Source organism: Panthera leo, chromosome B2 (genome assembly GCF_018350215.1).
Source record: "Panthera leo isolate Ple1 chromosome B2, P.leo_Ple1_pat1.1, whole genome shotgun sequence".
Classification (NCBI taxonomy): Eukaryota; Metazoa; Chordata; class Mammalia; order Carnivora; family Felidae; genus Panthera; species Panthera leo.
The window spans coordinates 83214463-83228672 of record NC_056683.1 but is presented as its reverse complement, the minus strand read 5'-3'; the positions used below and the strand labels follow the sequence as shown (position 1 = coordinate 83228672).

General features: G+C 34.5%; 1 protein-coding gene across 1 annotated transcript in view; it reads left to right on the top strand.

Annotated features, from left to right (window-relative positions):
• Positions 1-13429, top strand: part of EPHA7 (EPH receptor A7) — a 169139-nt gene extending 155710 nt beyond the window's left edge. The window contains exons 13-17 of the mRNA XM_042939377.1: positions 866-1075; positions 1796-1945; positions 9415-9608; positions 10869-11024; positions 12996-13429. Of these exons, the coding sequence (XP_042795311.1) occupies positions 866-1075; positions 1796-1945; positions 9415-9608; positions 10869-11024; positions 12996-13110 (825 nt within the window). The 3' untranslated portion in view covers positions 13111-13429. The remainder of the gene's footprint in view (positions 1-865; positions 1076-1795; positions 1946-9414; positions 9609-10868; positions 11025-12995) is intronic.
• Positions 13430-14210: the final 781 nt, after the last annotated feature.

The window sequence follows — 14210 nt, the reverse complement described above, 5'->3', positions numbered from 1 at the left end:
TCTAAAGAATAAGAGGACATGGAATGTGATCATACATAATCTGCAGTGATACACTCAACTCAAATTTATAAGCAATCAGAAGATTTAGAGAAATTCTTATTTATGTATAACTATCAACTCTTGGGAATAAAGCATCACCTGGAAAGGTTATCAACTCAAATCAATATCCTCATGCACTGTATTTATAATTCAGTTGGAGAAATCTGTGAGTTAAAAATGGGTTAGAAATATATGGTTGCCAGTCTGGTTGCAAAGAGCACTCGATCCCATTTGCTGGCACATCTGTTTTAGAGAATCTTTGTTGCAAGTAATGTTCCTACCGATAACAAAACAGGGAAAAATATAAAAAGCAAACGAAGTCAGCCAGCATCATCATTTCCCACTTCTTAGTTTCTCTTCACCTTTAATCAAAAAATGTCTCCTTTCTCTTTTTTATCATTTGGAGAAAATAAATCTTAATACATACGTTCATCCCCTTATACATTTCTAGATTACTTATATAATATTTTAGCAAGTGGAAAAACACTTAGTTGTCAAAGACAGTATTTTTGGATATCCCATTCTCTACCTTCGCCTCAAAAATCAGTGCGTACTTTTGGATCTGCGTAACCTGATGCTATTTTCAATCAATAAAAATAACATATCAATGTAAATAACTAAACAATTATCAAAAGTCTATTTTGTATTATTTGGCTGTCCGTTGAATCAACACTTGTTTTTCTTTTTTTTACAAATGTCTATATTCTATAGATAATATAATAATTCTTATTATACTATAGTAAATCACCAGCGTGCAGACATTTTTAATGGTAATTTTTCCCTTTGAAAGTAGAGTTAAAGGATGTTTATTCTTGTCTTCCTGTAGAAACACGACGGGCAATTTACAGTCATTCAGTTAGTAGGAATGCTGAGAGGAATTGCTGCTGGAATGAGATATTTGGCCGATATGGGATATGTTCACAGAGACCTTGCAGCTCGCAATATTCTTGTCAACAGCAATCTTGTTTGCAAAGTGTCAGATTTCGGCCTGTCCCGGGTTATAGAGGATGATCCAGAAGCTGTCTATACAACGACTGTAAGGAAAAGTCCCTTACTGCACCTCTTCATATTCCCGAGATTTTCCTACCAAGAAAGCAGGACTTAATAATACAAAGCTACACAGTAGAAAAGAGGCAAATAGATCTCAGCTTTTTGTTGTTGCTGGTTTTCTTTTTTCCTTTTGGAGGAACTGTCGTTATGTTTCCACTCTACATACAGACTGAGAAGAAGTGAGATAAGAATGGCAACATGCTACTCTTATAGCAGGGTGTTCATATACATAACATTCGGTTTTATACAATAACATCTAGTTGCTAGCTCTCATAATTGTAGCAGAGAAATATAGTCCCATTTTAAATAAATAGATTTTAACAGAATATTAACTATGCTAATTCTTACAACTTTTGTGAAATTAGCAAAAAGGAAAATACATGAGGATTTTGTTGAAGTCCCCATATTTCATTCCATTTTAATAGTTATGTTGCCTAATTTGTCATTGTCTTTTGACTAGACTCATGGCCTAAGACCACCTAAGGGCCCATTAAATTGAGTCGCCTTAAAAATGAAAACTTGTAATGACATTTTAAAAACAGATTAGTAACTTTAAATACACTTAGAGAGATTCAAGATGGATAGATGTGATACTGCTGAATTGCTAACCAAATATACAAATGTTTAACTGTAGCTTTATAGCTCTGCTATAAATGATTTATAAGTTATTATGCATATTTAAAATTTCAATTTCTTTTTATAACAGGGTGGAAAAATTCCAGTAAGGTGGACAGCACCTGAAGCCATCCAGTACCGGAAATTCACATCAGCCAGTGATGTATGGAGCTATGGAATAGTTATGTGGGAAGTTATGTCTTATGGAGAGAGACCTTATTGGGACATGTCAAATCAAGATGTAGGTGTTACACTATTTAAACAAAAAGGATTTTATACATTAATATCCATTGTTATTGGAACATGTTGGTAATGAATGGCTCATAAGAAGAAAGTTTTATAGAATTATAAAAATATGACTGCTGAGTTTTCACAATTATTCCCACAAAAATTACCATAAATTAGTGGTTCAATTAACTTCACTTTGAAGATCGTCTTTCCTTTTTTTGAAAATATCCTCTCAATAGATACAAAGGATATGTCCACTATCTTTTTCCTGAATAATGATAATGATGCTGTACTTGTAGAACTGTAGTGGGAAAGTCACCTGAGTAAAGGAGTCATTTGCAGAGGGGAGGAAGGAAGCCTGTGTTTTATTTTGTCTTTGAAGCTTATCTTTCTTTTTCTTTTAATGTTCTCAGGAAATCTGTTTAACATGTCTACTGTTGGTTGATTTGATTAAATTTTAATTTCATGAGACAAACTAAATCTTATGCTCAACGCTGGTAGGTGTTCCATGGTGATATTTTAGAATCTAATCACAATGGGAGTGCTTTTGGAAATTCCTAAAAACTTCGTACTTGTTAAATATGTATCCTGTTGCATACTAAGGCATAAAACATGCTGTGATGCATTGAGAAAAAAAGGAGATAGCAGTTCTTGGGGGTATACATGTCACACCAAGAGACCACTTACAAAACAATACAGCATAAATGCAAGTGAATATTGGCTTCTATTAGGTTGAATTTGATGAAACAGGCATTTTTGCATGTCAGAAACTTTTAAATACTGGCAGATTCATATGGTCCAACCTACTGAAAATGTGAGTGAAATCTAGATGAAAGTAGAGCAAGTCTAAAATCTAGAAAGGTACCCTGGATTTGAGCTAGCAATCTGGAGAAGACTTTGGCCATAGCTAGTGAGAGAATTTTCCAAAGAGGCATATTGGACGGTCCAGAAGCTAAAACTTAGCCAAGTGTGTGGAGACCAACCAAATAGATTCCCGGTCCTGGAACAGAGCTGTGCACACTGGTAGTGATTTGATATGCAGGTTAAGTTGGGGCAAATTGATGAAAGGCTTTTATGAAGGAGTTTAGAAATGGTACAAATGCATGTTCATGAAGAGTAAAGAAATAAGTGGTGCTTGAGGAAAGTCTATATCGCCATTAAAAGACGGATGTGACCAGCAAACTGGAATAGTCAGTTCTCGAAGTACTATAAACATGGATACCAATAGAAGGTGACTAAAATTAAAATCGAGTTATTTTTCAAAAATAGGTCATGAACATTGTTACATAAAATCAGCATTTTGGATTTAGATTTTAGAATTTACCATATCAAACTCCTATGGTCTTAAAACTTGTAGATAGTTATCTTTTGACACCTGAAATCAGATTGTTTGTTGGTGAGGTTGTTTTCAGTAAATCTTCCCACAAATTTCTGAATGAACTGCAAACTTCACAGCCTGACGAGGTGACGTTTTTAAGTCATTTAAATCTTTTGGTGTTTTGAACTGAAGGATGACATGAAACTTTTTTGTTTTTTTGGTTTTGGTTTTGGTTTTCCAAAGATAAAAGTCTAAATGATGAGTCTGTTTGGCAGAGGCAAAGTTGTTAATATTTGACAGGACTCAGTGTCAAAGATTTCATGGACTGTCAAAATGTGGGCAAACAAATCCTTGGGGCAGAGAAGGAGAAATATTTACATTCCCCAGACACTCAGTGGAGTTTCATTTCTTTTGACACCTTCCTTCTGTACTAGATTCAAACATAAAGGGAATGACAGGAATATAAGATGACTTAAATTCAAAGTTCACTTAACTTCTGAAAACAAGTAATAGAAAGGGTGAAGAAGAAAAGAAAATCTTCAATGTTAATTTTTAGAATTCCTTAAATATTGTTTGTCTTTCCTGAAAATGAAATGTGAAAATATATAATTAGCATAACAAGAAATAATAAATATTTGTACTGATCAAATTAAATTATTATGTCTACAGTGACATTTACTTCCAACCTAGAACATTTAACACCAAGTTTCTTCTTTTTTGTAATTTTGAAGGTCTGAATTATAACTCATACATCAGTTTGTATAATAGTAAGGGATTACCTATACATCTCAGTTTTATAGTGAAATTTATATTACTATTCCTCTTTTAGGATAGTATTCGTTATTTTATACTTAATGTTGTTAAAGTGCTATTTGAGCAATTATATGTATACATTTCAAAATGCAAATGTTGAAAAAAATGAATAATTCAAAATAATGAATTTCATTCTGGCAAAAAATTCCCTAGATAAAAGCTTTTTTACCTGAAATCTCTGGTAGGAGTTCATGGAAAGACTGAGGAGTTCTGACAATCCCCTGACACATATGAAAATCCTGTAAATGTGTGAATAGATAGTGGGAAGTTTGCTTTCAACAGATCTTCCTAGATATTAATTTTTTAATTAGTTTAGATTCATTTATTAAGTGAATTAATTAACTTTACATTGTTCAAACTTAGTTCCTAGTAATTTGTCAGGGATTTTAGAGAGCCTTCGAATTTCAAATGCCTTGGATTTTAGAAGACTTTTCATAAGACATCACGAGAACAAGATGTAAATTGATGGTTACATTTGTAAACAAATCCCCCAAATTCCAGGCTGAATGCTGAATAAAGGGAAGTGTCTGTGATCACTCTGAACAGACAAGGGTATTATAGAAGTCAGTGAGGTAGATAGTTTCCAGAAGGCTTTATCTGCATGCTAGACAGGGCAATGAGCAAGAAAAACTTGGGAAAAGATAGTATGTATGTGTATGATGATACCCATATCCAAACAGGGTATCACTTAACACTTGAATGGATTCTTAACTGTATTTTGACATACTTACAGCTTTCTTGAATTTTCACTGCAGTGGAAGCAGAATTTAGTTATTTGCTATTACAATTGAGAGTGAATGTCCCAAAGAAATTTCTAATTTACATTCTTAAAAATCTGCAGATGTTTAGCCCTTTCCATAATGGCTTTTCAAAGAAAGTTCTTTATATATGTACATTCAGTCAAACATAATAAATATTACAGAAATTGAAAATATTCTTCTTTGGCATTCACAGCAGCTGTGTTTTAATGAAATGTATGTCTCAATTAGTTCAAATAGTTACCCTCAAATTTTGACGTTCTTTAGGTAGATTACATTTTTTCTGTTTATAGTACTCAACAAAGTCATTTCTTTTCACTTTAAGCTAAGCTAATGCATTGTTAGTTTAACTAGTAGGTAGTCATAAAGATGGTAAAAAAAAATAAGGTTCCATAAAGATATTGGACATAAAGATAAATTCTTAAAGTGGGTCATTAAAAGACATTTAAGAGCTTCAAAAAAAATAATAATACACTTTAACTAAATTTGCTCTCAGTTAAATTGTGAGCCTTCAACTTTCCCTTTTGAAAGTCACCACTAATTTATGACTTTGTATTTTTTATGTTACAATAGAAACAAAATTGTGATTGTTTTGGTAAAACTTTGCCATAATCCCATACTTGGGGTCCAAAATATTTAATTGCATGAACTGTGGGTCATACATTATTGTGAGGTTAATGGAATGGAGATGAGCATGAGCAAAGAGCAGAAGTCCTTCATGTTAGATCCCATTTTGAGTTATTACCAGCCCATTATCATGGGGTCATTCTGTGTTCTTTTTCCTCTAATTACAATGGTCATACCCTAATAATACTGAAACACTTCGCAGCAAGCAACTTTTGTTTTTATTTCCAAGTATTTCTTTACAGCATATACTAAAGCCATGCTTCCTATTATATCCCAGTGGTCTTTTATAAATGTCATTTACCCATCACTTCCTATGAATCCAGGACCTATCTAGAATTAGAAATTGCTTAATGTTTTTCGTTTTTCTTTTAGTAGCATATTAAGGCTAGATCTGGACAGGTAAATCCCTGTCCAACGGGTTTCTAGAAATTTCACAAAAAGATCTTCTAAATGAATTCTGTGAATAATAACATAATGCTCTAAGAAGTGTAAGTTTAACCATTTTACCCATGTGCCTTGTTGTTTCCAAAAATGAATAACTATTTGCAGAAAGTACTTCTTGGTTTCCCAATTGGAAGTAAAATGCAGCTAACCAAAAACTGCAGAATTTCTAGATTCAGTGTGTGCCTGAATCACCCCTCATCAGCAGGTTTACCCTCAAAGGGTATGTATGCTTGGATTATGCCAGACTATGCTCTGTAGAAGGTTCCCAGCAATTATCACTAGTGCTCCCATAGGTAGGTGCATGATTGTTAATGGGAACGTTAGGTTCCCAAAGTCCATTCCCAATCGAGAACATCTCTTATTTTAAATTCTATCCTTAGCTGCTATTCCTTTAAAAATGTATCCACCACTGTATCTATCTTTGAAAGCCAGATGTTTCATTTTATGCTGAAATAAATGTTTTCCTGCCATAATAATAGAGTATGAAATTCCTATAATGCAAAAGGACAACTGCAGAGGTTCATTAACTCATTCCTGTAAGAGTCATTTAATGGTATTATGTTCATTGGCACAAAGACTTAAATACATATTGTGCTCAAAGATGAAGAATTCTAAATGTTTTTATGAAGGCTTGGAGAGCTGCTGAGGAATATTAATGTCAGGAGGATTGTGATCAGATTTAGATTTATACTTTATTTTATGTTTTAATTTTGTTTTTAAGTAACCTCTACCTCCAATCTGGGGCTCGAACTTACAACCCCAAGATCAAGAGTTGCATGCTCCATGGCTGAGCCAGCCAGGTGCCCCTAGATTTGCATCTTAAAAGAGTATTTAGAGGGAAAGAACAAAGGAAAGATCACTCTATGTGCATTGTTACTTTCTAGACATCTGAAGACAAATTACAAGCAGGGATATTGTTAGAAGGTGATGGAAAATAATAAGGATTGCACTAATGTTATGAGCATGGGAACTTGTCCTGCCAATCAGAAAGATACTGCTTCTGTTCAAATATAAGCAACCTCAAATATGAGTAAAGCCACTCTTTTCCCAATTAAAAAAAATGCCTCTCAATTGTATTATTTAGTCATTTTGAATACACTAAATTTTAGAAGTTGTTTATTTACTTATTCACAATTTAAGTCACTATTTAAATAACTTAACGGAGCTTTCCAAAGTACATTATTTTTACTTGCATTTAAGTTTTGTAACATAGAGCCCCATTGAATCCAAGTATAGGGCTGTCGCTGGAATGTTATACAAAGCCATGGAATATTCTTTGCATTTAATAGTTTTTTTTTAATTTAATTTTTCCTATAATTATATATTTGTGATCTTTACAGAGTTACCATTGTGTTTGTTTGTGTGATGTAAAGCTTTCTGAAGTTTGGGGTATTTTAGAGGACTGTTTACAAGATACACAACCTTTGTAGCAATGGGATCATAAACAAGGACACTTTTAAAATTCTGTCCTTTGTCCTTCATTGGCATTCAATACCAACACTGATTAAGGTCACTTAAGTATAAGGATTTTTTCTCCATCATTGTTATTCAAACTAAAGTACTTCTCTTATTTAAACATGTATGCATTTAAGAAGGAGCATCATCAGAAAGTGGTGACTAATTTGCTGTACATAGAAGGAATCTACAACTGTTCTCACGTCAGCTTTCTAGGTGTGATGACTGGAAAGGCCATTAATTGATTAGTAAAAGGTTTTAGGGAAGGTGAGAAATTCAGTTATAAATAGAGTATGAGATGCTTATAGAAAATTCAGTTGAAGACATCTAGTAAACTGATGTATAGGATATATAACATAGTATTCAGGGGAGAATTTCAACTAAGAATTGTATCTTATAATATTTTTCAAAAATTGCTATTATTAGGTTAATCTATTTACCTTTTAAATTTGATCAATTTGCATATAGAGATTTTTCTTAAAGTGTACTTTTTTTTTTTCCTATACAAAGGATTTTCTGTAGAAATTGTTGATGCCAGCTACTTTATTCATTCCATCTGCAACCTTTTACATTTTAATGTGTTATTCTGGAATGTCAACAAGCATCTTAGGGATATGTTTCCCTACAAATATTGTTAATCAATATTTCTTTTTTTTTTAAGTTTATTTACTTATTTTGAGAGAGAGAGAGAGAGTGTGTGAGCATGGGAGGGGCAGAGAGAGGTAAACAGAGAATCTCAAGCAGGCTCTACAGTGTCATCGTGGAGCCCTGTGCAGGGCTCGAACCCACCAACCTCTGGATCATGACCTGAGCTGAAACCAAGAGTCGGAAGCCTAACCGACTGAGCCCCTCAAGCACCCATGTTAATCAACATTTCTTAAAGCCAGCTTTTGTCTGCCTACTTTTGCCTTTATTTTCTTCAGAAACCCAAGGTTTCCTCTTTGTTTTTTCCAGAGTCACTTTTTTCTTACATTTGTACTGCTATTATATCAGTCAGTATCAAAAATGATTTGTTAATTCCCCTTGATATTATTCTAATGTTTTACAAGTCCCTCTTATTTGTGTTGTTTGCCTTGGTAATTATTTTCCTGTGCTGCTGAGATTTGTAACAGTTTCTGGCTTTTAGCGTCAAATTTTGCTTTCCATATAAACAAACAAACAATAAGTCTGAATAATAAACTTTTAGACTTTTTGATTGCCATGTACCAATGTTTATGGAGACTTATTTTTCATGAACATTCAAAGCTTGTTATAGTGTTTAGGCTGTTATTAGATAGCGTATTAGCACTATCACATACAGTGATGTGCTAATAAAACTTTAACAACCAGCACTCTGGGAAAGCACTAACTTGTAGCCTTCCCCGATTTCCTGGTGTAACCCTTCTCCCATCCTCTTCCCCAAAGCTGATTTCAGTCTTCCAGTGTGAGGTCACTAAACTTGGAGTTGGAAAGTGATGCAGTCACCTTTATGAACCACTGTATGCTATTCGCTCCAGCACACCACTATATAACACTATATATTTCATAAGTATATAGGCTCCATGATATTTAAAGTGATAGTGTGCTTGGTAATATTTTCTATCATAGTACATTCTGCATTTTGATATCTTGTTTGAAAGTGTCATTTGAACTCTGCAAAAAGTGACACTTTTGGGAGGTTAAATTCGGGGTAACTGAGACCTTCCTCTTACAACTTGAAGAATTCATAGATTTATAGACAAATATGTACATGTACAGCTGTATACAGGTAAAATGGTTTCATAACATATTCCGCTTTCAAAACCTCTGGGATGACATTAGTAGTTTTCCATCTATTGCACCCTGAGTGACTTTAATTATTACTCCCTATTGCAGAATTAACTAGGAAGTGTCATGATATCGTGCTCTTCATGCACCCCTTGATAACATATTTAAGGTTCATAGATGTTTGGGGAAAAATATGTCTTTTGCAATGCTTCAAGATGTGCTTCAATCTTATCTGGATAAATCACTTTGCCTACTGAACAATTCATTTTATTATCATTGAGCCTCAATTAGTAATATTTTTAATGTCCCTTTGGCTATTAGGTTATAAAAGCAATAGAAGAAGGTTATCGTTTACCAGCACCCATGGACTGCCCGGCTGGCCTTCACCAGTTGATGCTGGATTGTTGGCAAAAGGAACGTGCTGAAAGGCCAAAATTTGAACAGATAGTTGGAATTCTAGATAAAATGATTCGAAACCCAAATAGTCTGAAAACACCCCTGGGAACTTGTAGTAGGTAAGAAATACCTAAGGGAATGGACTCTGGGAGACATTCAAATACTCACTTAAACCTTCTGTCTCCTCAGTCCTAACCCAATGGCAAATTGACATTTGTGTTAAACTATATATCCATGTTAAATTTATTGTGTTTACCAAAGTCTTTATTTTTTCTTTTCAGATATCTGGCTTACCTTAATTAGCTAGTGTTTAAAGGGACCTATTGTTATTGCCTTTTGTTTTTCTTAAAAGTTATGGTAGATATCGTTGGCCATCATTTTAGAAGACTTTCTAAACTGGAAATTATGATCAGGTGGTGTTCCACATTTTCAAATCATCGTTAGTATTATGTGGGATTTTATTACTAGTGCTTTACTTTTTTGCATAATATATTTTCTTGTTTTGCTTTAAGCTATTTAGTAAAATGATTCTATGAAGTTAAGGTTTATGAAAGTAATTCAATACATGATTAAAGAGGTGTACTCATTAAAAAGAGTCCGAAGCACTCCATGCATTCTTTGTGCTTGGCTTACTCCATTGAAGGTGTATTAGAAATTAATAAGCTTTAGCTTCTGAGTCATGCTGATGCTCTTGTCTGTACTGGTCATTAAGCCCTTGTGGAGGTATATGAGCTCACTAGGCACTACAAGGGTGCCATTAGTACGGAGAACACATAATGTTCTCAGTAGCACCACGTGGTCTGAACAAGTTAGTCCACAACCAGATGTGCTTCCTTTACTCCCAGTTACTTTTGGAGAAACAAATGAATAAAGAAATGTGTACTGATTACAAATACTGTTAGCTGTACTTTTAGAAATACATGGAAGATGCAACCTGGTGGTCGTCAAATCCAACCAAAATGTAAATTTTGGATTTTGTAGTTATTGGGCAACCTTTACACATTAGATTTTTTTTATTTTTTTTAATGTTGATTTCTTTATTTTGAGAAAGAGAGGGATAGGGAACGAACTGGGGAGGGGCAGAGAGAGAGAATCCCAAGCAGGCATCACGCTGTCAGTGCAGAACCTGACATGGGGCTCAATCCCACAAACCACGAGATCGTGGCCTGAGCCGAAACCAGGAGTCACACACTCGACTGACTGAGCCACCCACATGCCCCTACACATTAGATTTTCGTTAACATATCTGTTTATTTTTTACTACAACATCAATTAGAATATGTAATTTTATTATTTTACCCTTATTTTTTTATGAGCCAAGACATTCTTCCTTTAGTAGTTCATGAAAAAATTTGCTTTTCTGTTTCATTCTCATCTAGGCCAATAAGCCCTCTTTTGGATCAAAACACTCCTGACTTTACTACCTTTTGTTCAGTTGGAGAATGGCTACAGGCTATTAAGATGGAAAGATATAAAGATAACTTCACGGCAGCTGGCTACAACTCCCTTGAATCTGTGGCCAGGATGACTATTGAGTAAGTTGAAACTCTCAAAATTCTATTTAATCATTTATTAAGTACATTCCAAGCTTTATACATCAGGTCATTGTCCATAAATTACAGAGGTTGTGAACCCCAAAATCAGAGAGAAAATCATCTCTTTAATAAGTGTCCACTATGTGCCAGGTATTATGCTAAATAGACCTTTGAACTTACAGTGTATTTTTAAACTCTCACAGCAATAATTTTATTATGTCAATAGCTTTATACACAGCAAGGTGCAGGCTCAGAGAATTTAAATATTATCCCTAAACTGAGTCAAGTAGTGAGTGGTAGCTAATTTGTCTCCATAGCCAGTATTCTAAGCCCCACAGAGTGAGCCTCTTTCCTTAACCATGTATCATTTAAGTGCCTGTTCACTGAGGAAACTTCCTCCATTGCAAAAGAGGATTTCTTTCACCATGTTTGCATGACATGAAAAACTCAAAGCTTCATACCTAATACCACATCCACTTTGACATCCAATATGATCACTTTCTGAAGAGGTCAAAGGAGGCTTAATTCAGTTAACTGTAACTAAAAATTTAACCTATGTTTTGGAAGGTGTGTGATTGATTCATTTTTTTTAAGTTCATTTATTTTTTTTGAAAGAGACAGCACAAGTGGGAGGGGGGCAGAGGGAGAGAGAGAGAATTCCAAGCAGGCTCCACACTGCCAGCACCGAGCCCGACATAGAGCTCAAACTCATGAAACCGTAAGATCATGACCTGAGCTGAAACCAAGAGTTGGATGCTTAACCAACTGAGCCACCCAGGTGCCCCCATTTTTTTTAACCCAAAGAATGACAATAAGCAATTTTTAAAATTGCTATGAACTGAAAGTAAAAAGAACAAATTTTCCTTTCTGGCTCCCGCACTGATTATGTGGTCTTAGGAAATCCACTTACGTAATATCTCTGAACTTCAGCTTCATGTGCTGCAGCGTAAGTCTTATGGGCAATGAGGTTCCTCTCAGCCAACGTGTTTGAAAATGGGAAGCAATTATCAAGGATCTGTTAGTGGATCCAGTTTGTGAACTGCTATGCAAAGGGTTTCACGTTTTTCAGATGAGAAGGCCAGCAGTCAGCTACTCTTTTCTGGCGTGCCGGGAGGTGGCACCCACGTGAATTTAAGCATGTGTGTGCTGTCTTGTTGGGTTTACTCCTAGTCACCATGTGGGTAGAGCTGGCATAATTACACCTTCTCTCTCCAAAGAAATCTACTTCCCTGAAAAATGATGTTTCTCAAAGTTTTCTTGGACCCCTACTATGAAATACTGGAGTATTGTACTGTTGCTATATTTTAGCTGCTTGCAAATACCTAACTAAGCTCAGTCCTTCTGGCTATTAGGAAAGGTAAAAGTACATACACAGACAGTATATGTCAAATTTAAACTATTTAACATAGATACTGCACATTTTGGAAAATAATTTTTTTTCTAAAATGTAGGCAAATGATTAAACTGAAATGGAGTTGAGTATACAATCAATAATATGCACAGAATCGCCACGTGATAATTAAACTCAGGATAAATCTTTTGTGATCATTGACGATTCTTGATTTACTAGACCCCAAAATGTTTACATTCATCCTCCATCCTACTGTAACAATTAAAAATTCTGAACTTCGCTCAGGTTCAAGAATACAGCATTTCAAATAACATTTCCTAATCTTAAGTTAATAATAATTTTAAGACTGTGATAATTTCTGGTACAAAGTTTCAAATCAGTTTAAAGACAACCTGTGGCAAATCAAGAGCCGGAGAAGTTAAGTTCTTAGGAAGGAACATGCCGATGAAGTTTGCCAGTCAGACCCGCTGCGGGGATATGATCATAATACCCAAGACCACTAAGATAAGATCTGTTTGCCTACGATAAACAGATGTTTTAATTAAAGAGCTGATGACAGTTTAGTACCAAATCCACTCTTCGAAAGGTAACTAATAAAAAAATGCATTTGTCTTTTTCAGGGATGTGATGAGTTTAGGGATCACACTGGTTGGCCATCAAAAGAAAATCATGAGCAGCATTCAGACTATGAGAGCACAAATGCTCCATTTACATGGAACTGGCATCCAAGTGTGATTAGCGTTTCTCCCTTACGAGGGAGATCACGGACTGCGAGAGAACAGTACTGGCCTTCGGGATATGCATAAGAAATGCTGCTAGAAGACAGTTGATGTCCTGGGTCCTTCCTACAGTGAAGAGAAGATTTAAGAAGCACCTACAGACTTGAACTCCTAAGTGCCACCAGAACACATAAAAAGGGAATTTAGGATCCACCCCTGGTGGCCAGGAAAACAGCAGTGACAATAAACAAAGTACTACCTGAAAACATCCAAACACCTTGAGCTCTCTAACCTCCTTTTTATCTTATAGACTTTTTAAAATGTACATAAAGAATTTAAGAAAGAATATATTTGTCAAATAAATTCATGATCTTATTGTTAAAATCAATGAAATATTTTCCTTAAATATGTGATTTCAGACGATTCCTTTTTAAAATCATTTGTGTTTATTCTTCATAAGGACTTTGTTTTAGAAAGTTGTTTATAGCTTTGGACCTTTTTAGTGTTAATCTATGACACATTACTACACTGGGTACCTTTGAAAGAATCCAAAATTAAAAACAAAAACAAAACAAAACCATAGCATGATTGAAGATATATCTCCGTCAGAACATTGGTATCCTTTTTTGTGCCATTTTATTTTGTTTAATTAGTGCTGTTTTGATATCGTTTGCTAATTGGCAGGTAGTCAAGAAAACGCAAGTTGCCAAGAGCTCTGGTATTTTTTAAAAAGAAATTTTTTTGTAAAGATCAGACAACACACTATCTTTTCAATGAAAAAAGCAATAATGATCCATAAATACTATAAGGCACTTTTAACAGATTGTTTATAGAGTGATTTTACTAGACAGAATTTAATTAAAAAATTCAAATTGTAGGTTTATGACTATAAAAAAAAACGAGGCGCTTCATCTAAAGAGTGTGGGTGAAGGCAAGTCTCTGAGAGCAAGAACTATCCAGTGTTATCTAAAATTTAATCTGAGCACATCGAGATTTTTTTCAATGTTGAGACATTAGGAAATTTAGGAGAAATAGTTGACATATATTTTATATCCTATTCTGTTTAATGCAGTCCAAACACAAAAAGAAAGGAGTAAGTTTTATATTAGAACTCGG